Raw genomic sequence first — 24,814 nt, forward strand, 5'->3', positions numbered from 1 at the left:
CACCAGGTCAAGGTGCCAGATGACGACTCCAATCTACTCCGATTTCTGTGGTGGCCGGCCGGGGACTACAACCAAGCTTTAGCAGAACACAAGATGACTGTTCATTTGTTCAGAGCCACATCTTCGCCGAGCTGTGCCAGTTTTGCGTTGAGGAGGTGCGCTCAAGATCAAAGTGGACAGTTCAAAGCCGAAGTTGTGGATACAGTCCTACAGAACTTTTACGTGGATGATTGCCTCAAGTCTGTTGCTACAGAGGAGGCAGCCATAACATTGTGTCGCGATCTCATGAAGATCTGTGCTTATGGAGGCTTTCGTCTCAACAAATGGGTGAGCAATCGAAGAAAGGTGCTCGACTCCATCCCAAGGTCGGAGCTGGCCACAGAGATGAAAAACTTGGATCTCGACCAAGACGACCTTCCCTTGGAGAGAGCCCTAGGTCTCAACTGGTGTGTCGAGTCAGACACGTTCAAGTTTAAAATCACCATCAGAGACCGCCCTTTCACAAGGAGAGGCTTGCTGTCAGTCATTGGTTCAGTTTATGACCCATTAGGAGTTCTGGCGCCTGTAGTTTTGCCAGCAAAGACAATCATGCAGGACTTATGCAGATTGAAGATTGGATGGGATGACGACTTACCTGAACACATTAAGAAACGGTGGTGTGACTGGTTAGCCAGTCTTCCTGCTTTGGAGCACTTCTCTTTTCCGAGATGTGTGAAACCCCAAGGTGCTGGACACTGTGCATTAGCAGAACTGCATCATTTTGCCGATGCGAGTGAGTATGCGTATGGATCAGTCAGTTACCTTCTTCTGCGAAGCACAGATCACGAGACTCACTGTGCATTCATGATGGGCAAGTCCAGAGTCGCTCCCCTCAGGCCGCCTACCATTCCACGTATGGAGTTAACCGCCGCGACAGTTGCTGTGAAGATGGATGGTGTCCTGAGAAGAGAGCTGCAAATTGACCTTGCCAAATCGACCTTCTGGACTGACAGTACGGTCGTGCTGAAATATCTTCAAAATGAAACAACACGTTATCGTACCTTTGTGGCTAACAGAGTTTCTGCTATTCTGAAAGGATCGGATGTGGAACAATGGAGACACGTTGGCACAGACAGGAATCCCGCCGACTGTGCTTCTAGAGGTCAAAAGGTGGAAGAATTCTTGAAGAACACAAGTTGGGTGTCAGGCCCAGGATTTCTGTATGGTCCAGCTGAGTGCTGGCCAAAGGCTCCAATGGACAGTGCAGAAATGACCTCAGATGACCCTGAAGTCAAAGGAGTCACTGTAAATGCCATAACCGTTGAAGAGAATTCGACTGCATTCAAGAAACTGATAAGTCACTTTTCATCGTGGTTGAAGCTGAAGCGAAGTGTGGCGTGGTTCTTGAAGCTTAAAGCCTTACTTTGGAGTCTCAGTCAAAAACGCAAAGAGCAGCGTGCAGCTAGAGGAGACAGTAGTCGACAGCTGATTCAAAGTAACATGGACAGCATCAAAAAGAGCTTTAAGAATACGCACATTTCAGTGGAAGACTTGAATGAGGCAGAGCTTCACATCATCAGGTTCTGTCAGAAGGAGAAATTCTCTGAGGAAATGTCAGTTCTACTCAAAGGCCAGAATGTAAAAAGAAGCAGCCATTTGTACAAGCTAAACCCTGTGCTTCAAGATGGGCTGTTGCGAGTTGGCGGAAGGTTGAGCTGGGCAGCAATGCCAGAGAACAGCAAGCAGCCAGTCATCTTGCCTAGAGACTCTCACGTTGCTCAAATAATACTTCGCAACATTCATGTTGAAACTGGGCATGCAGGACGCAACCACATGCTGTCTGAATTGCGTCAGAAGTTTTGGATTCCCAGTGCCAACACAGCTATCAGAAAGACTATTGGAAGGTGTGTGACTTGTCGCCGCTTACATGGAAGTGTAGGAAAACAACTTATGGCGGATCTTCCAGCGGAGCGAGTGTTGCCAGACGACCCGCCCTTCACTAGAGTGGGCGTGGATTATTTTGGTCCACTTCAGGTGAAGCACAGACGAAGCCTTATGAAGAGTTATGGAGTCATATTCACTTGCTTGGCTGTACGTGCTGTGCATCTTGAACTTGCTGCTTCATTAGACACAAGTTCATGCTTAAACGCACTCAGGCGTTTCATAGCGCGGAGAGGGCAAGTAAAGGAGATTCGCTCCGATAATGGAACAAATTTCATTGGAGCCAATCGTGAGCTGAAGGAAGCCATTGCCGATTGGAACACCTCAGAGTTTCAGCATCTGTTTCAACAACATGGAATCAAGTGGTCGTTCAACCCTCCAGCTGCTTCACATCATGGTGGTGTGTGGGAGCGCTTGATAAGATCAGTTAGGAAAGTGCTGAATTCTACTGTGAGAGAACAAATCCTTGATGAAGAAAGTCTTCCCACTCTTCTATGTGAGGCGGAGGGGATCATCAACAGCCGTCCCATCACAAAGGCATCAAGTGACCCGAACGACTTGGAGGCGCTGACGCCAAATCATCTGTTGTTGCTTAAGACAAAACCCTCTTTACCTCCGGGATTGTTTGACAGCGATGATGTCTACACACGACGCAGATGGAGGCAAGTGCAATATATGTCTAATCTCTTCTGGAAGAGGTGGACAAAGGAGTACCTTCCTCAACTCCAGGAGCGTCAGCGGTGGGCCACTGCTTCCAGAAACTTTGCAGAGGGGGATGTGGTGCTCCTTGTGGACGACTGTGCGCCAAGAAATTCATGGATAATGGGAAAGATCATTGGCACAGTTCCGGACAGGAAAGGGCTTGTTCGCAGAGTGCGAATAAAGACAAAGACTAATGTTCTTGACAGACCCATTACAAAGGTCTGCCTACTCGTGGAATCAGAACGGGCTGGTGGTAAAGACTGAGCCCCTCCGATGAGTCATGTGCTAGCAACCTCTGACTCTATTTCTAGCTGTTTCTTTATCTCTGTTTTCTATCTTTCTCTTTCTTTCCAGGCTGTGAAGAAGAAGTATTGCCAATGGACATTATATCTCTTTGAAAGTTGGCTGAAAGGCAAAAGACTTTAACTTCTAAGTAGCACCTTTAATATGCGCTTGGGCGTTTAGTTTAATGTTCAACACAGTGAATGTTTGTTTCATGAGGTGTAATGTAAAGTTTCAATGCTACAAGTATGTAATATAATATTTAGAAGTGTGGTAATTGTTCTGTGTTATTGCATTATTAGAACACTTAGGGGCCGGAAATGTAGGTGCCATATGCACATGTCCATGTATTTATACTCCTTCCTGATTAGGGATTACTGGAACATGGAACTTTAAGTTTTGAATTATTATTATTTGCATTATTATCAGTAGTTTTACCTCTGGTGATGCGCCACAGTACACAATTTATGTTTACATAGAAAGTTTACATTGGACAATGTTTGTGTTATTTTGGGTGTTTGCCTATCACTTTAAGAGACGCCATATATTAGGATGTGTGTACCTGTGAGAGGCAGGAGTCTCACGGTTTTTCTGACCGTGCGTGTGTGGAAGAATTTGCTCTGTCTCGTGGAATATATGCTGTGGACTTTTCATTGAGCAACAATTTGTTATTGTTTTGTCTTTATTATTTTTGTAAAAATAAACCCTTTTTTGTGAACGAAGACACGCGTCAGCCATGGACTCCTCGTTTGGATATTCGATAGATTTTCATTGGGAAAACCTACAGCAGGCAATGCCTAAGGCTCAAGGCTCCTCAGCTCATTCCTGCCTGTTCCACATTTAGCAGTCTCCTCCTTGTTTTGACTCGCATCACAAAAACGACTACACTACACACTGAACATACTACACTAAACACTATATAACATACTAACTATACACGCCACACACGCTGTATGTCACAAATCTCAACTCTCAAAACTCACCATCTCTGTTGCCGTCTGTATCACTGCCGGCATCCCTGACACAACTTCTCCTGTTTCTCAGCAACCAAACTTGCTACTTGTGTACACTTTCGTGACAAAAGCCCATTGCCATTTCTTCCTGCACCAGACACAAAGCAAACGTGACGGCAATGTTCGCGAAAAAGCGTGGCGGTCATTATTTACCCTAAGTACGGTTTTGGATGTGCCAGTGCATCCGGTCTGTCGACTCGGGAGGTGGGCCGTGTTGGGGTGGGCTAGCAGCTAGCTGCACACGAACATCCACAGATTCCAATTCCACTTTGTTGTCCTCGCGTATCTGGATCTCCTCAGACCGGAATAGACTGGACTCATTAATCCACAACAGTCAGTTTAGATCAGTGGTCCTCAATAGGCGGCCTCCGGGCCGCATCAGGTCCACCGGCCTCTTGTTTGCGGCTCCCGAACTGTTATTCCTTCACCATGTGTTTTGGTTGGGTCAGCACGTGTACAGCGGGACTTGTCTCCATGCCAACGATACACAGACAGCTGGGTCACTCACTACTGCGAGCGCAATAGTGTTGTGTTGGTCACGAACGTGTCGTTCGAATGAACGGATCTTTTCAGTGAACGAAGTGAACGGGATCACTTCCTTTCTCAGTTCAGTTGAGCTCAGCTGCGGTCATGCCAGCCGGGACGTGATTCACGTTCACGCTGATTCAGTGACAGCGCGAACGTGATTCACGTCTTCAGCAGGTCGTTCGCGAACAAGGGACGCCAGGACGTGAATCACGTTCGCGCTGTGATTCATTCATGATTCGCAAACCTACTGTAGGCAGAGAACTGTCACTGAGGACATGATTCTCGTTCACGCACTGTGCTGAAAGTGGTGCTGTGTCTCTCACTCAGCCAGGGCAGAGGAGATGATTCACATTCAATAACTGTACTGCTAAAATTAGCGCTGTGTTGCTAACATCCGTGTAGCATCATGTTAAGTGATTTTACTGTGCACAGAGACACTTTAACCGTGTAACAATTTTAGTGCATGTATAGCAGAGCAGCACTGTGTCTCCCGTGAATGATTGCGTACCGTCCCTCAGTAAGTGAATGTGAACCTCAGGGCTGAATTATTAACTGAATGACGGATCGGTTGGCTGCTTATCAGTTCGGAGTTGGAGAGCACTGAACGATTCGGTGAACGAATCTTTTGAACGGATCATTTTACTGAATGGATTCTAGAGATTCAGTTCAGTAAAAAGAACTGCCCTTCCCATCACTAGAGCGCAACTTTTAACTTTCACTTTCGATTTTGTAGCAATTTGTGTATTTACATTTTGTCGATTGTAAGGGATTGAAAATGTCGTGTTCAAAGTAAACCACAATAACAAAGTGGGCAGTGAAAATCTGCAACTCAAAGATGTAGGGACTTTCCATATGCATTCATTCACTCTTCAACCACGATTAGACCTATTCACCTGACAATGCAGCAGTAACATAAACTTGTCTGAATAACAAATTCTACTCAGATTCATCATACATTTGCACAATAGCAATAGTTTAACAGCCGGGGAGTCTCTCCCGGCAGACATCCTTTCACTCATGGTGCCAAAATTTTTTATCTTTCTTGTTAAAACTCAACACCATTTAATCGCAACAAATGAACAATTAAGAACAAATGACGTGAATTAACCCACAACCATCTTACATTTCATCTTATTCACAAACAAACACATTCTGGAACCAAAATTACACCAACACCAACAGAATACCCAAGAGTCACTAAGCCACAGTCCACAAGGGGCATTGCAATATGCAAGGAGAAGCAGTGATGAAGATTTCCAGTTTGAAACGGCATTATGAGACGAAGCATAGGAGGTATGCACAACACAAATGAATGCACTGAAATCCTCATATCAAGCTGCAAGCAGGATTCTAAATTGGGTCATGTTTTGCAGAATGGGCCTGGCAGCTGAATCACACATCATAACAGCTGCTATCACTCTACAATGCTTCACAATGTTGTTGATGTTTAATTTGAAGCCAACAGTTGACAATGACTGAACGGTGTGAATGGTTTTAAAAATGTATTAACATTTGGCTTTTTAGTACCAAACCATAGGCCAAAAAGTAAAACAGCTCATTCCCTTTTAATTGCCAAATTGAATACTGGGATGATCTGAATACTGGAACTCTATCACAATTTAATGTTAAGGAGAATGCATGAGGACTATCTAGTGGGCCTCCATCTTCGTTCAGATTATGATACATTTTACCACAACATATGTACATATCTCAACGCCTTGTTGAGAATTTATTTCACGTCCTGGATAAGTATTGTTCATGTTTTATTTATCTGTATTTTGTATCCTCGAGAAGAGTGATTTTGATTTGTAATTTCTGGTTAGAGTTTTGAGTTGTAGTTTGAATTTTGATAGCGTTTCTTTTTCCTCGTTACGAGTGTATTTTTGTTGGATAACTTTATTAAGAAAGAGTAGATAATTTTCATAGCCTCAGAGCTTTCTCTTTGGAGAGTATTTATTTTGTTAACTTTGATATTTATGAATATATTCAAGAACAGTGTAGGTTTTCCTCCTATGGGAGCGTTTTCAGTTCTTCTGTGTTTCATGTTGTTTGTCTTGTTCGTCACGCAGTGTTTCATAGAGTTTTATTTGTCATTCATTCTGGAGAGTTACAAATTCAGATTAATAAAACTTGACACTACTTCTGCCATTTCTGCATCTGAGTCCTCTTTTCTGCCCAAGTCTGACGGTATGGAAAACCAGTATTGATTCAGTAAATCCTTCAAATTGATTTAGGCAAGCAGCGGCCCCCGGACACCTCTTGGTCTCCACCTCCAGCAGCTGGAAGCGCCTTGCCCGCGACCTCGTTCGAGGGTCAGAGGGAGATGCCCCGTGGAAACACAGTCGGAGCTGAGGCGGGTAGCCGATGTCTGACGCACCGCTCTTTCGGAGACAGTAAACTCCCAGTGCAACCGGTCTCACCCTGGCCGCAGCACTGTGCGCCACTGGTAGCAATCACCCCTGCCCTCACCAGCACATTTTGTTACACTGAGAGACACCAAAAATGAGCAGAGGTGTATTTTGTTTTTGTATATTTGTTTATATGTATTGTACATGTATTTACAACTTGTTTGGAGGCCTGTTGTGGTAAATTCGGTGGGCCATATTTTCCAGAAATTCCATCACTCCTAGCAGCTATGAAGACCCTCATTTTTGATAAGGTCACAGAGAGCTCAAGCTATGAAGGAAGGTGAAAGCGAATATGAGATCAGTGTTGCTCTACCATCACCACCTCCTCAACCCACATCTCCCAAAACTACATCAGTGAGTACATTTTTGTAAAGATCAATTAAAAACATACAACATTCTTTCACTGGTGATTTTCTTTGTTTTTATTCCTGTGTTTCTTTCCTTCTTAAAATTAATTAGGTGCAACTAGGAAATGATGACTCCACCAGTGTCTACTCATTGTTGGGAGACTGCAAAAACACAACCCACAGCGAAAGGAATGGCCCGCACCCTACTGCTGGGCCTGTTCAGCATTGATGTCCAACTGAAGTCCAACCTGAATGGAGGGGTCAACAAGGTCAATCCATCTGCAGAGAGACGCCAGCCTCTGGACCCCAAAAAGCTTAAAGCTTTACTCAGTAAGACAGTAAAAAAATGTTTAGTGGATTAATATATTTTGCTTAAGTTGTTGTAAATGGTAAAGGGTAACAAACACTTTAGTACTGACATGTCCACAACTAATAGCAAAACAGATGGATGAATAAAAAGCTTTAACAGCTTTGATATTGTCTTATATATAAAGCAATTTCTCTATCTAATTAGAGTACATCAAACATTTTATCGGCATTAAAATTGATCCCCTGTAGTACCTTTACAATCCCAGCACCATTTCACCTCCCATAGGTAGATGCTTGGCTACAGCAATGTACAATTGCTCTCACTGACCACAATACTTGCAGGAAAACTTAGAGTAGATACAGTAGTACAACCTCCTTGCTCTAAAAGGCTCTTGGAGAACCCTGGTTCCTTGAGAAGCCAATTCTGATTTCAGACTGAACTATTTACATGTAACCGACTGAGGAGTGAGGACTAGGCATACAAGAAAAATATTACCAGTATTGGGATCCACCTCATCTTTACATTTGCAACAATCAGAGGCTAACATTGTGGATGTCTTTCTTATTTTATTACCTTTTACAGATTCAGTTGTTCAGCAACACCCAGGGGCAAAGATTCCAGACATATGGACAGCCATAAACAAAAGGATATGAGAGTTAAGACACCAGGAGAAGAAAAATTCCAAGGACAACTGAAGGACTGACCATAAGAGTGGGTCTTGATGTTAGCATGTGTCCATAACACTGCACTAAAGGATTGATGTCCGGTTTTTTCCACTGATGGATTGTTCTTTTTTTGTCGCACTGATGACTGTTATATTATAATGAACAGTTGTCCTATTGGAAATGTTTTATTAGTGTTTTTGCTCATTTTTTGTTGTGTTGCCATTGATTGGATCACATAAAAATATATATTTTAAAAAAATGGTTTTGTAGCCTGGAACTATGATATGGCTGCTGCTTCAGATGGAACCATGGAGACATGCCTTTCATTCTGTGTGTTCTCAAGTAAATGTCCTGTCAGCTGTTGCTTTTGAAATAAACTTCATTCAGTTAATGTAAACTATGTTGATGTATTATTCAATATGTTGTATTTTAAAATATATGACTGACATTGTACATTAGATTATTTCATATACCATGTACACAATATATAATGTATATATTAATGTAAATCAATACATTTCAACATATTTGACAAGTTCCCATATAGATCTGATTGTTATCTTGTACATTGAGGTATATTATCTCATATAATTGTACATATATATTTACATATATTTACAATGTCTCTTCCAATATATAATCTCATATCTAATGTGGGATATTTCAATATATATCAATATATTATATAGTATAACTATGTATTTATTCAATATATGAAAACGGAAATAATTGCAGTATTTTCCCATATATTGCAAAATATGACGTATATAATTCATTATATAATATGTCATGGAATATTAATATCTATAGCCTCTCGACCCGCCCCAACTTACTGAGGACAGGTACAGTGCAACAAGCCAGGAACTGAGGAAAAAGGCCTCTCAATTATTTAATAGGCTTTGCTATTAAGTTATGTTGCTGTGGGCTTATATAATATTTTGAATTATTAGTGGCAATAGCACTGGCGCATGTTTTTATTTAACAACAACAACAAAAGTAGTAGTAGTAGTTGTAGTCGTTGTTGTTGTTTATTTATCTATTTATCCTCACCCATTTGCAAAAATATAGCCTCAAGCGGCACTCCGCGGGTTCTAACCTCTTTCCCCCCAAACCGGCCGGCCTGACCCTCATCCCCCGCAGTCAATGACATTGGCCACCGTATTCCACAAAGATCTGTGCATACCCATACCAAGACATGACAAGCCCCAGATTTCTCCAAATTGGCAAAATTTTCAGTTTTACTTTAAGTTCTGAAAAATCTCAATTTTGACCTGAAGATGGTGTAAGATGAAGGTCAGAAGAACTGGCAATGCATTGTACTGAGACATCTCTCTTTAAATGCAAAAAATCTGTCTGTCTGTCTGTCTGTCTGTCTGTCTGTGTGTGTCTCAAATATCTCTGCAGATCATGATCAGACTGACCTGAGATTTTCAACATGGCTGCTGCATGGTTTAAGGATGTGCAACGTTAGATTTGTTTGGACTACAATGATACCATTAATAAATGATTTCATAAATGATTTACCAGTTCCACTAGCATTGTCAACCATAGCCACCATAGCCACGTGTGCACAAGAGCATGTGCATCACTGCAGAGCCCACCCCCACTCCCCACCTCCTGAGTCGACGCATGTGCCGGTGCATCCAAATCATGAGACTAATTTAGGATGACATAGCAGCAAGACGCAGCCTCCGTGAGTCGCATTTCCGATGTATGTGTTGGTGCGGATTTCAAACTACATACCAGTTTTTCAATCGTGTTGATAGGCCAAGTAAAAATAAGATTTCTGATAAATAATTTCCGCCGCGCTTTTTCGCAAACGTTGATGTCACATTTGCTGTGCGTACTCACTTTCCTATTGGTGGAAAAAGGCACCACACCAACCAATCACAACATTATATGGCAAACCATGTGATTTGGTTGCTGAGGAACAGGGGGAAGTTGTGGGAGGGATGGTGGCGAAAGCATAACGGTGGGAGAGATAGTGAGTTTTGGGAGTTGAGAGATTCGTGTAATGTGTTTGGAGCCATTTTTTGGGGGGGGTCAAAACAATGAGGAGACGGCTGAATGTGGAGCAGGCAGTGGCAGCTCTTCATTCAGCTGGAAGGAGCTGAGGAAGGCCTGAGCCTGAGGCATTGCCTGCATTAAAATGTAAATTGTTAGATATAACTTTGTAAATTTCAATCACTTGTGCACAAATTAAGCAAACAACAATTTATATTTGCATTATACGAAATAAAAATGGTTCGTTAAATGTATTTGTGGTTTTCACAGTAAAAAATCTAACTTTTTCCTACTTGGATTTTAGGTTTTTTTGTGATTTAAGGTCCATGGTTAGTGTTTGAGGTTGTGCTGAAAATAATGATCTGAAAATATCCCTGATGTCCCACCTTCAAATACAGCCTCATTTGGCCATCCATGAAAAAGCTACTTAACCATCCAGACAGATAAAATGCATTATATCTTTACTTAGAAACTAATTAGTACAGAGTGCACAGTACTGAGACAGAGCTTTGTCACATGATTCAATGACAATAAACTAAAGTTCAGTATCAGAGCACTTAAGCAAGAATTGTGACAAGAGCATTACTTGCAGATATGACATCAAACTCATCACAGCATTTTGAATATTGAAAAAAAAGTCAACTGTAATCCACAGAGATACTGAACTGCCAAAGAAAAGATCTGAAAGTTGCACAATTACCTCAACTTGTGGTCATACAGTGGCTGGCAACATCGCTGGCTTTCTTCCCATCTTGCCTGTGCGGGTGAAGTCCACAAAGGGAAATAAGGTGATTGAACTGCATGCTTTTCTGGATCCAGGAACCACAGGTACCTTCTGTTCTGAAAAACTGGTGGACAGGTTCAGCACTGAAGGATGAAGAGCTAAAATTCATCCATGGACCATAGGTCATAATAAGGCAATACAAAACTGCATTATTATTAAAATCTACACATTTTCTGACAAGCACTTCCATGAGCTTCCTGATGTGTTCACCCAGAAAGAGTGTCCACAGGCAATATTAGGCTCTGGCTCAGTGGCCTTATCACAAAGGTATTCAGATTCCATGTACGGGGTTTAAAATTGGCACCCGCCACTTGCCAAATGCGTGTAAAAATATGCTTTGGCGAGTAAAATAAATAGGTCACACGCCATTAGCAGGCTGCTGAAATTTGCCAACTTTGCTATAAAACTTTCAACATAAATGCTAAGCAGTAAAACAGACACAGTTTACAGCTACAGCAGATCTACTGATTATGTTTTAAATTTTCTGCTGCAGGATTTTCAGCGCCACCGCAAAAAACCCCAAAAGATAAATAAAAATATAGCCGCAAGCGGCAATCCGTGGGTTCCGACCCATTTCGCCCCAAACCGGCCAGGGTGTGGGAGTTATGGCCAATCATTTCTAAGCCCCGCCCATTGCAAAAATACATGGGTCCCTGGCGGCCGTGTTTTTTGACCAGTCTGGCTCATTTATAGTAGAAATTTGTCTTTTCATCCTCCAAAGCTGTATAGCATATTTGGTGTTGATAGAGTCAATCTTTCAAAAGTTCTATTCATTTTACTGTTTTTCACATGATGCTAATTAGCAAAAAATCTAAGTAGGTGGAGCTTTATGGTCCAAGAGGCTTTTTTGTTGAGCACATGGAGCTCAAATTTCAACTCAATCAGACTTACGGTGTGAGGGGCGTGGCCTTCCTAAAAACGCCCAAAAAGCCTTAATTGCAGTGCCACCATCATATTACCGTTCATATTTTAATAAAAGTTGATGCACATCATTTCTAGTGATTGGGCCAAGTTTCAAGTTTCTGGCCCATTACAGGTCACGGGAATTTGAGCTCAAGCGGCAGACAACAATTATTATTATTATTATTATTATTATTATTATTATTATTATTATTATTATTATCATTCTTATTGTTGTAATTGTAATTTAAGAATGATAATAATAATAATAAACCAGAACCCTTTGGGATTAGAACCCAAACAATAAACAGGCACTATTATTATTAGGGTTCTACCCCTTCGCGGTTAGAACCCTAATAATAATAGTAATAATAATAAAAAACAATGCACAATTTTAGAAGCGTTCTACCCCTTCGGGGTTGGGTTAGGGTTAGGGTTATAACCCTAAAAAAAAGCAAAGCAAAAAAAAGATATGAATTCTGTAGGTTTAATATCTGGGGTGAATGGCAAATTTAAGTTGTTTAAGTCATCCTATTCAAAGACTGCAACAGGCGACTCATCGAACCGGGGTGAAGTTAGTTTCAGGTTGGATATTTGGTGGATATTCACTCGGGTCCAGCTGCGACTTTACTGATGTTCGCCCCATGTTAGCAGTAGGAGGACATTTAGCTCACCTCCCAGAGCCTAACACTGAATCGCTGGAAAATAATTTAGGGACCATCATTAAATTACTTAGCACAAATATATTAACACAACATAATTGCAGTTTTTTCAATATCTTCCATGTCATGTGACCCAGTGACTCCAATCCAGCAGTAGATTGTATTAGTAAACTGGAGAAATGAGACACAGCTTTTTTAAACATTTAAAAAAAAAAAAAAAAAAATTATTTTAGTGCTTCCTTTCTTTTATATGTATATTAATAAGCAGGAATTATGATTTTTTTTCTTAATAGCTTCCATGTCATGTGGCCCACTGACTTCAGAAACAGATTGTTTCCATAAAAAAATTATAAAGAAAATGATGGTAAAAAAGTTATCTAATGCTCAAAGGTTTACATATTGTCAAGCAGCAATGTCAACTTCTACACTATTTCGTCTCATGTCTTAGATTCTGAATTTCTGAAAATGTTTTTTTTTTTTTTTCTTTCCAAATTTTCCTCCAGGGGGGTGTGCCCCTGACCTCCCTTGTGTTCCTAGGTTACAGAGTCAGAGCAGCAATGCTACAAAAAAAATCTAGGGGAAACACTGTGTTCTAAGAATTTTGGCGTGTGGGGCGAACTATTTCATTCTTAGCTTCAGCCAACAATGTGACAAAATAAACGTAAAGAGAGATATAGGGGAGCCGTATATTTTCCTGCTTTATTGTCCTTTGCCAATCACAACTATGAGTAGTAGAGGAGGAGGAAGAAATAGTAGTTTAGATAGTTCCCTACTAAAAAACAATCAGTGGGCAATTAACAATTATCTCTATGCTGTTCAATGTTTCCTGCAGGAAATCTGTTAGTTAAGGTCGTGATTGTGAACACTTCAGTGGCTGGTCAGAACATATTTTGGCAGGTAAAATTTCAAACCCTACCCTACCTGCCATTGACCATTTACTTGCTGCCAAGTGAGAGGTATCTTTCCTATTTCAGTAATTCTGGGTCCATAATCTCCAGATGAAAGGACAGATAGGTGAATTTATTGTTGTAGCTTAAGACGTCTGTGGTAATACTAAAGACACCCTCCCAGAACGGATTAAGAACTGGACAGCCCCAGAATATGTGTGCATGGTCCACCACATAGTTGCCACATTCTGTCCAACACTTTGTGTCAGGTTGTGGTCCAGTCTGTCTGGACTTTTGCTTTGGTGTTATAAAAAATCAAACACAGTTTTTCCAAGAAAAATCCCTCCACAGTTGTGAGGCTGTGGTAGTGATTTGTGTGTTGATTATATTTGTCCATTCCTCAGATGCAATGACCATTCCCAGTCCTTTTTCCAATTTTACCTTTTTTGTCATTTGTGGCCTTGAGTTCAACTCTGTACTTGTATAATACACCAATGATTTTTCTTAACAATTTTGCATGATAAGCCCTAGTAAACATGAAAAAGCCTGATACATTTCTTGGCATATTTACTAGAGCTGCAAGATATATCGTTTGAGCATCGTCATCGCAATGTACATGTGCGCAATAGTCACATGGCGGAGCCTAAGATGTAGTAGGCAAATAAACTTGTCTAATTTCAAGGGTACCTGACACACACTGTGCACGCTGACTCTGCATGCACACCACCAATCACATTAGTTCTTATTCAGTGTGCTGAAGCAGACCACGCACCTGCACATGAAGTGAGTTGCTGGGAACAACACTGAAAAATGAGCAACAGAGAAAATTGCACAAAGGAAGACATGTTGCCAAAAAGAAAAGCAACGTCAGTTATCTGAAATAACTTTAGCTACATGAAGGACGATATTGACCAAACACGTGTTCTGTGTCGAAAATGCCCAACTAATTTGTTGACCATTTACGTCGGTACCACACAGCTCAGTATGACAAAAAGAGGTAAGATCAGTGCAGGTTAATTATCCAGTGCAGGTTAATTATCAAGATAGCAGCAGTAAAGTAACATAAAGTGCTATTCAGGTCATCTGATGAAAATTCCTGTATTTTTTCATATCACAATATATATTGCAGGGTTAAAAAAAATCACAATGTCAGTTTTTTTTTCCAATATCCAATATTTCATCCCCATCCTAGTTAGCTCGGGGCTAGACCAGAAGGTAGCCGACACGGTCAGTGGACATGTTGAGTGTGCAAGATCTATGGCACCCCAGCCAGACAACCACCGCCACAATTAAAGTCTGATTCTATGGGACACACTGATCTATATATTCCTAATTTTCAGAATACAACTGAGATATGTCCTTTGTTAATTTCACACCTATCTAATAGGTGTAGAGTCCCAAATAAACCTATACTTATTTTAAAGATCTAATGACAGGGCAAAATTGAATGCCTGACAATGCTCCATATGTCTGCAACAAATCCCTTAATCTCAGAACTCCAGTCTCTGGGTTTTTTAAATTGACCAAGACGTACTTATTGTAATACCTACTAGACCTGAATCTTGTCTTATCACCTGGCTGAAAGTCCGTCTGTACTCAGAGCCTTGCAGGATTTCAAGGAGGCAATAGTTTTATCACTTTCTTCCACTACCTCTTTTATTCATTTTCATTATGCAGTCTGCTCAGAGAAGGAAGGTCCAACTGACTCAAAAATTCTTCAACCTTGCAGACATCAAATGGTTTGGACTGGGTATACAAGGCCTGGTAAAATTGATTTTTGTATCCCTCTAATTCATATCATTTATTTTAGAAGGGTTCAAGACTAGAACAAGGGTTCTAAATTTATAGATTGTATTTTCAGATTGCCATTTTTTGCAACCTAAGCTAATAACCTAGCGCAGGGCTATTCAATTAATTTGGAATTGGGGCCAGTTCATGAAACTGAGGTAAAATAAGTAATTATAGTAACAATTAAAGAAGTTACATCAACATGCTGAAGGAGTCAATATAGTCTATTTTGTGTATGCAGAACAACATATGCACATTGCTATGCACTAAGACACATAGGCCTAAGGCACTGTTACATTCAAATGGCGATACAATGTTAAAAAATCAGAGACACAGACAGTTAGCAAGGCTGATTGCATTCCGGCACTGTGCCGGATCTCCAGCGTACTGGCATGACCACACAAAAAAAAATCGCGTTTGCCCAGAGATCTAACATACAGATCTCTGGATCGAACAGAGGCACAACTTTCACTCAATCACACTAACGATAGGTCTACTAGTCAATCAAAAATACGGTGGGGGATTGATCAGATGGAACAGATTGATCCAGAGAGCAGTTGCCAGTGTTGCCAACTTGGCGACTTTCTTGCTAGATTTAGCGACTTTTCAGACCCTCTAAGCAACTTCATTTCTAAAAAGCGATCAGCGACAAATTCAGCGACTTATTCAGATCAACAGGGGAAAGGCGAGAAATATATCATATTGTAATTCACATGCTGCTCAGAGTCAACAGTCCACGGCTCCTCTGCAGCAGCACCGGGGTCTCTCCTGCCCCCTCTCATGCGGCTGCGCAGGCGGCAGGCCAGTGTATGGGGGCTGGCTGGGGTTGGCTGGGGCTGGCTGGGTTCTGTTTTACACTGGCAACTTTTAGCAACTTTTGGAGTGGCCCGGGCCCATCACCACCACCCCCCACAGTTCATCTCCTTATCACTCTACATCTGCCTCCCTTCAATCTGCCAGTCAGACACAACCCTCTCATCAAGCCAACACCTGTGCTTTCTGGTCTGGCTGCATTTAAGCCCCAGCTCCACGCTCACTCATTGCCAGATTGTTCTCAGTGCTTGCAACAGACTCTCCAGCGTTTCTCTGCCTGATCTCCCGGTTTCGACCCTGCTTGCCTCCGACTATCCTGCCTCAACAATCTCCTGGAAATCCCTGACCATGATCCTCGCCTGTCCCTTTCTGGGTTCTGCCTGTCCACTCCCATGGCTATCCAGTGATTACCTGATTCAGCTCTACAGAGTGAGTGTTACTCCCATCTCCTCTGCGGCTTCCTGCAGTTATGTGACTCTGATTATTCCTTCACTGAGGAAGTACGAGACTGAGTTTCACGGACATTACTCATCAGTGTCCTGATTTGGTTTGGCAGAACCTAATCTCCACTCCCCACCGGAGACTGTTAAAGGCCAGTGGCCAGAAGACAGACTGTTTTACCTACTGCCAGTTTGTTACCAACGATACCTGTCTGTCTTTGTGTTGGCATTGGGTCCAAACCAAACCCATTACATCATTTGAGTGACAGGCAACATCAAATGTATCTCCACCAACAAAAATAAAACCAAAGTGCATAGTATGGTACAGAACAGAATTAAAACAACATAACAGTGCATGGTATTTTATCAAGGCAATGTGTTTCAAATTGCATCACTCAGTTTAGGTGATCCATATCAGTTTAAGAATTTCAGTCATTTAACTAACAACTTCAACTCCAAGTGCACCAATACATACAAAACAAAACTGCATAGTATGCCTCTGAATAGAATATTATAACAACATAAACAGTGCATGGCACTTTATCAAGGCAAAACATTTGAAACAGTAATACCATATCAAGAAAAACATTAAGTGAATAATATGAGGTGAATAACATGTTAATTGCATCATACTAGAACTGCACGATATATCGTTTGAGCATCGCCATCGCGATGTATGTGTGCGCAAAAGTCACATCACAGGGCTTGCCATGTAGGAGGCAAATGACCTCATCTATTTTCACACACTGTGCATGCAGACTCTGCATGTGCAGCGATCTACCAATCACATTAGTTCTAATTCATTGTGCCGAAGCAGACCACGCCCCTGCACATCCAGTGAGTTGCTGGTAACAAGACTGAAAAATGAGCAATGAACAAGAGAAAATCCATGAAAACGAAGACTTGGTGCCAAAAAGAAAAGCAACGTCAATTATCTGAATTATTTCGGCTACAGGAAGGATGATATTGACCAAACACGTGTTCTGTGTCGACAGTACCTTGCATCTGTTGCCACAACGAGAGGTAACGCAACTAATTAGTTTGACCATTTACATTGGTACCACACAGCTCAGTAGACAAAAACAGATAAGATCAGTGCAGGTTAATTGTCCACAAGATAGCAGCAGTGCAGTATAACATATTGTGCTATTCAGGTCATCTGATGAAAATTTCTGGGGGGTTTTTCATATCACAAAATATCTCTCTCTCTCTCTCTCTCTCTCTCTCTCTCTATATATATATATATATATATATATATATATATATATATATATATATATATATATATATATATATATATATATATATATAGCTATATATTGCAGGGTTCAGGAAAATCGCAATGTCAAGTTTTTTTCCAATATCGTGCAGCCCTACGTCATACTGTTCAAAAATCAATCCTCATTTCTTGCTTGACTAACATGCCTGTTACCTTTCATGTAGTTTCCCAACATTTGACATCTAATGAGAGAAATGGCATTCCCCAAGTGCGACCAAAACGGTAAGAGGTCCACCATTACTCTACTTCCTGTTAGGTCGCACTCGGGAGTCGTCACTTTTTTGTCTGCCATGACGGCAGCATGGCGGAGATGCTACTGCTAACGTGAGTTGTTACAAAATAGACTTTTTAGTAAACTCCCAAGTTCCCAATACTCGCGTTAATGTGTAGAGACCCTGATGATACTATGAGCAAAGTTTCATGTTGTGTCAAGCCTTCTTAGTGTTTTAAAAATAGCGGTTTTGTTACTAGCGTAAGAGTGTGCCTGCACTCCACTGAAAATTAGCTTGCCCGAAAACAAAACTATTGTAAATCTTAAAAGATTTTACAACAACGTTTGACTCATATACAGTTGCTTTTTGGCGAGAGTTTCACTTTAAAGGGGACATATTATGCAAAACCCACTTTTTCCTTGCTTTACTATGTATAATTGCATATCCGGAGTGCCTCCCGACCCCTTGAGAGTGATTTAGGACCTCTACGTCAACGTCAACAGGCGGAGTCAGGAAATGTGTCTCTAAAAGAGCCATTTGGATTTCACCCGCACACTTACGTAACAGTGCGGGTGATCTGAATGCTCCCGCCTTCACGCTGGATATCTCCTCCCATATTACTGCGGCTACCTGATCCGCCATTTTCTCGCTTCACTTGTATGCGACAGCCTGACTGCAACCATGTGCAACCCGAAAGCCAAGCACTCCTGCTCCGTCGTCGGATGCACGGACACTCATGTTTCCCTACATCGCCTCCCTACCGAAGAGGATATCAGAGCAAAGTGGCTAAATTTTATTTTTCAGGGAAACGTTCCAGCTTCACTGAGCAAAAGCGTTGTTGTCTGTGCCAATCACTTCACACCGGACTGTTTCAGCAACCAGGGTCAGTATCAGGCTGGACTGGCAACGAGATTGTTCCTCAAAGATGGATCAATACCCACTGTGTGTCAACGCCACAGAAGAAGAAACTGTAAGTATTTTTAAAAACAGTGTTGTTTGTGTTACTTTGGCTGTTTAGCACATGAGCTAACGCTAACGGGTGATGTAAATATGAGGCTGAGCTAACGTTACAACAGTGGGCTTACTGGTCTTAGGATTCACGGTAATGTTAATGTTGCCTAACCTTAATTTGTCATATCAGCACTCATGACAGTGAACTGAGAAATTGAATTGGGATATTTAGATTTGATCGCTTCTAACCGGCCGGTGAACCACTAAAATGTTGTCCGCGGACGACGAGCTAGCTAGTGCTGCTCGGCCGTGAACAGCGCTAGCTAGCCATCGTCATGTTCACGGCCGAGCAGCGCTAGTTAGCTCATCGTCCGCGGACAACTTCTCAGTTGCTACTGCTACTGTTCCGACATGAACACGCATGGGAAACCGTCTCCTCCACATGCTCACAGCCGATCAGACGGTGTGAAATTGTCTCAGTTGTTCGCGGACGGAGAGCTAATGTTCCTCTGTGAACATGCAGAGAGGACGGTATGAAATGCTCTGTTATTCACGGCCAGTGAGCTACGTTACATCAATTAGCATGTTGTGCTAAAGGCTAAAGGACAGTGTGTTAGATGCCCAGGAGCACCTTGGCAGTCGAATGACTTATTTTGTGTTGATATACACGTAACTACATGTGTAGTGTTAGCTGTTGGTACGAGAGACCCGATCTGACAGTACCAAAACTTTATCTGCAGTCAAGCAATCATTACTTTGCTTTGGAGCCTGAGACAGGGATTATCTGTCTGCTGTGCTACGATTAACGTTAGTTATATGAAGGCATGGACACAATATGTATTACTCACTTACTAAATCTAATGTGAAATGAGGAATTTGCATGGGTTTGCTCGGATTATGATTTGCCAGAATTTGCCTTATCAAATGGATTGTTTTAATCATCATTTCTGTCTACATAGCTTTGTTTTATGTAACATGAGAAACAGACACATAACATATTCCTTCCTTTTGTGTTTAGCCAAGCACATCTGTACAGCAGTCTGTAGTGCATCATGTTGCCTGCCAGACAGACCAACCAGTGAAATGCACGGTTGGCACACAGCTTTCCATGAGAACTCTCCGGCCTCACTTCAGAAGCACAGGTTTGTTGAACGAAAGCATATGATGTAAAGTTAGTCACTATGTTACTCTAATATGTAATTTTGTTTTACTCTGTTATGAATATGGATTGATGGACAGCTGATTATAGTTTAGTGTTTAGTATACTATGATTTTTAGTTTAAGTACTGTTTTTCCACCCAAGACTCTACCTGGCTGCCCTGCATTACAATGAAAATACTGACTGACCACAGGCAACATCTACAGGTGGAGAGCTTCTGTACAGTCAACTTCCGCAAATCTAAGCATGGGGAATGAACTGCAAAGCCTGTGAAAGCAGAGCCAACATTTCGTAAGTTTCACAATCTTTTATTTGAACCCCAGGAATAAAAAATAAAGATGGATACACAGGCAATAACACAAACTGTTGAAAATAAACGCAAATACAATCTGAATTATTTTTTTGATGGTTTTCAAAATAATAAATAAGGAGAACGTATAAATTAGGAGAAATGCGAAGAGACCCTTGACAACACTGCAGCACAAGGCTTTTTGGTTCTAGTGCATTTTCTTGTAAACATTAATTTTTGTTTATTGCACTGCAGACTACGTTGATGCACTGTTGGACCTGATCTTCAAGAAGGTTTTCCAGGACCCTGGCCCATACGTGAATGAGGTGCTGAAACTTACAATCCCTGAAGACCTCTCGGCTCAGTATGAAAGACCCAGCAAGCTGAGCGTTATAGCCAGTTACATGCCAAGGTTCAATCAAGGACAGGACTGAACCTAACATACTGTATTTCAGCATCAGGGAACTCTGCATGAATCCTCAGCACCACACAGGCAGGCAGCACAGCTCTCACTCTTCGCCCCAGAAAGCACCAGCACCAGCTTACAAAGCTTCTGCAGGCTAGGTATCTATACTGGCTGGACACAATTCAGTAGAAAATCAGCACTGAATGTTCACATCCATGGCTACTGGCAAGTTTAACTATTCCACTTTAGATATTTATTGTGTATGTCTACAATTGTTTCTTGCAATAAAACATCTCTCCCAACTGTTCTGTGTGTTTTCAGTGTTTGATACGTAGTTTTCATGTTACCAAGTAAAAGATGGTAAAGATAAACTATAAGCAATGTACGACAGAGGAAGCAGTTATGTACTTAATAACACTCTTGCAATAAATTAATATCTATGGGCCTAAAAAGCTTACTGCACTATTCCCCTCAGACGTAAAGGTCCGTAGTCTGCCCGATAAATGTTAAGTGCATTCTGCAGTGAAAACACATTCAGGCAGACAGGTTCTAGGCCATGCATGGTGGTCCACCATGCATGATGGTTGCTCAGGAAGCTGCTGTAACTTAGTCTTCGTGTAACCTAGAAGTTATGAAAGGTAAGTGAGTGACAATGGATTAAAGAAAAGAGACTGCAAAATAACAACCTTGTTTGCCCAGTGTTCACACTTACCTGTGGTATTTCAATACAGCAGATATTCTCGGGCTCTGTAGGCACTTGTTCACAACTGCCACAGGAACACCTGTTTTTAAGCAGAATTTATATCATTCATTGGAAACTACAAAGCCAATCAATCACATTGCGTTGTTTCTTTTGTAATATTCAAAGTTTATAAACTGTTGGAACCGGTTCTAAAACAATACTGCTGGTAGAGAGGTGACTGTGGCTTATTGAAAACTACAGTTGTTGGACATTGCTAGCTAATTACAGGTCGTCCCTGCAAAGAAGTTTAGGTTCTCAATTGACTTACCTGGCCACATAAAGGTAAATAATAATACGGGGTTACGCTTTTCTCTTGTAACGGCAATTGCTAAATTGCATCCACGTTACTGCAACTGCAGAGCAGTAAACGCCAGTCGAGGTTTGGCTAAGCTGTGTTATGTAAACACTCGAGGCAGGAGAAGGGGGTTGTGATCTGTAACAGCACGGGGCAGACAGCTACTAAGCCCGTAAAACTTTCGTTTGTCTATGCAGTAACAAGTAACAAGTAATGTCGAGGTAAAAAAAAAAAAAGAAAAAAAAGTAAACTACTAACCACTGAGAAACATCCATGTTCATTCTTGGCTGCTGAACTTCTTCTGGAGCCTCTTGTTGTTCTGGGTCGGACTCCGGCTCGAACATGTACGGTTGCACCGCAGTTTGTTGTCCGGCGGCCATTTCTTTCGGTAACTCAGCCATTGCCATGGTCACACAATGCCACCCTCATGTCTTCCGCAGGCAGGGAGAGGTGGGCGGCGCAAATACATCTTTGGGCGGTGCACGTAGTAGCTCATTAGCATTTAAAGGGAGAGGCACTGAAACCGGCCACCTGGAGCAGGGCTGTGAAACTGGTGTTTCAAGAACCTTGCCGTGCTCAATCCTTAAGCTTTTTCCACCAAAGCATGTTACTAACATTCCATTTAGACATCAGGGAACCATGTCAGGAAGCAGAAATGAGCATAATATGTCACCTTTAAGGTGTCTGATTTATGTTCAAATGGACAAAAGTGAGTACAGTAGTAGTCCATGTGTGGATTTATGGGGCATCTATTTTATTTTTTAGAAGGAAAAAATATGAGTTGTATTCAGTTATCAATTGGTGGCATTTCTGTTTTTAGCCCATGGAGAAGGGGGACAGGTTTATGTTTCTGAGAATTATTTCCCTCTTTACCTTCAACACTGAAATGTATCTCCTCATTGTCAGGATTGAGGATAATGAGCTGTAAAGTTGTGTTGGTACAGTTATGTGCAGTTAACTGGATGTTTTCTGTTAGTTAATTGCATTTCTCTAATTGTTTGTCTCTCTGATTTTTCAACTTTGTATTGCCATTTGAATGTAACAATGCCTTGGGCCTATGTGTCTTAATGCATAACAATATGCATATGTTGCTCTGCATTTACAAAATAGACTGTATTGACTCCTTCATTATGTTGTTGTAATTTCTTTATTTGTTACCATAATTACTCATGTTCTCTGGGCCCTTATTTTGCCTCAGTGTCATGAACTGGCCCCAATTCCAAATTGATTTAATAGCCTTGGTGTAGGGGGACGTTCCAACCACAAGGTGGGAAGCCCCCTCAGGATAGTTGTGTGGGTGGCTGTCATTCAAACTATAAAAACTGACCACCTTAATTTCAAATTAAAAATAACATCCTCCAGCCAAAGAAAGTCAAACAAAGTTCTCTATAAGACAGCAGGGGGCTCAATCTTAATTTACGGTCTGGGTAGGGGAGGAGAAAAAACTGCATACATTTTCAGTTCAACCCTTGTAGAGAAATTGCAGTTTACCCTCACTTTTCTGTTTTCAATAACAGAAACGTAGACAAAGTCACTGGTAAGGGAATGTTGATATTATGGCGCATGAAATTAAATAACAGTCCTTGGTTCAGTTCAGATATTGCTTTAGCCAGGATTTTGTTTATGGCTCTGCAAATTGAGGCTATATGTGATCATTTGTCCTGGCATAGCTTTGCCACTGCAGCCTTCTTTTTGCTTGTTAACACGATACCAAGGCCCCCCTGACATCATCATGCATTAATAAACACTTTCAAGGTAAATATCCTTGATTAAAGGGCAGTTTCTGGTAGTTCAGTCAAGAGCTGAATTTTTATGCGGCTATCTTCACCCTAGTGTCACCGGAAGTTCACAATTGTGGAACATACACAATATTGCAAAAAGTATTCACTCACCCATCCAATTAATTGAAATCAGGTGTTCTAATCACTTCCATGGCCACAGGTGTACAAAAGTAATCATCTTAGCATGAAAACTATTTCTACTAATTCCAGCGTGGTACTGTAATAGGATGCCATCTGTGCAACGAGTCCAGTTGTGAAATTTCCTTGCTCCTAAATATTCCACAGTAAACTGTCAGTGGTATTATATCAAAGTGGAGGCAATTGGGAAGGACAGCAACTCAGCCACAAAGTGGTAGGCCACGTAAAATGACGGTGCGAGGTCGGCAGATGCTGAGGTGCAAATGGATGAGTAATAGTTCTTCAAAGCATTCCAGAACACAAATCAAAGAACCTGTATAAGCTAGACTTGGACCAAGATAACCTGCCGGTGGAGGAGGTTTTAGGTCTGTATGGAGCCTCAAAACACATTCAAATTCAAACTGAGAGTTAAGGAGCAGCCCCACACCAAACACTGCCATACCCATGAGCTGACTTGTCCTTTTTTATTCACAAATTCCTCTCCATTAGCATAATTTTCTCCCTCTGGTGTTGTTTTTCTAGTATTTTTCCTGCAGTTGATTTGTAGTACAATCAGCCAGTGGCAGAGCTGACACTGCTGATTCTGAGTCGTATTTCTCCCAGACAATCACATGAACCACTTTGACTACCACATCTGAAGTATCACTTGGCTTGTGGGTAGAGCAAATAGGCCAGATAGTAGACTAGTGGAAGAGCAGCCCAGCAGCAGCCCAGATGATAAGCAACGGAAAGAGGAGCAGCAGAAGCCTGGGACAGAGGCCAAAGAGGACAGTGTGTTTACTGGTGAAACTACATCTTACTTTAACAATTTTGCAGTCTGATACAATGGTTTACTCAGACTAACATTTGCACAGCAGGTAAAACTGTGAACATGCTCAAAATAAAACTAAATAGCCAACAGGTCTGATTCATACACATTGTTCATTCAGGCATTCTGCCAAGGGTAATAAATAACTGCAGTTCTCTTTAGATCATGAAAGGTCAGGTTAGCTTGCTAAGGGATAAGGGATAACATGCTTTGTGTTAGATTACAGGTGGTATGTGGGTAAGTAGTGGTGGTAAGTATTTATTTTAGGAATAACTTGTATGTTATGTGCAAGTGTGTGGTA

The 24,814-nt window shown here is 41.5% G+C and overlaps 2 protein-coding genes across 2 annotated transcripts in view; both read right to left on the reverse strand.

Moving 5' to 3' along the window:
• Nucleotides 1-24,814, reverse strand: part of lrrc3b (leucine rich repeat containing 3B) — a 56,464-nt gene that overhangs the window by 24,317 nt on the left and 7,333 nt on the right. The gene's annotated exons all lie outside the window — the stretch shown is intronic.
• On the reverse strand, nucleotides 20,361-22,534 carry LOC119016846 (P2X purinoceptor 7-like). The gene is made up of 4 exons (XM_037093160.1): nucleotides 22,045-22,534; nucleotides 21,462-21,531; nucleotides 21,208-21,371; nucleotides 20,361-20,920 (listed from the first exon to the last, which is right to left on the reverse strand). The coding sequence occupies exons 1-4, from the start codon at nucleotides 22,191-22,193 to the stop codon at nucleotides 20,758-20,760; spliced, it is 546 nt and encodes a 181-aa protein (XP_036949055.1). The 5' UTR covers nucleotides 22,194-22,534; the 3' UTR covers nucleotides 20,361-20,757.

Source organism: Acanthopagrus latus, chromosome 3 (genome assembly GCF_904848185.1).
Source record: "Acanthopagrus latus isolate v.2019 chromosome 3, fAcaLat1.1, whole genome shotgun sequence".
Lineage (NCBI taxonomy): Eukaryota > Metazoa > Chordata > Actinopteri > Spariformes > Sparidae > Acanthopagrus > Acanthopagrus latus.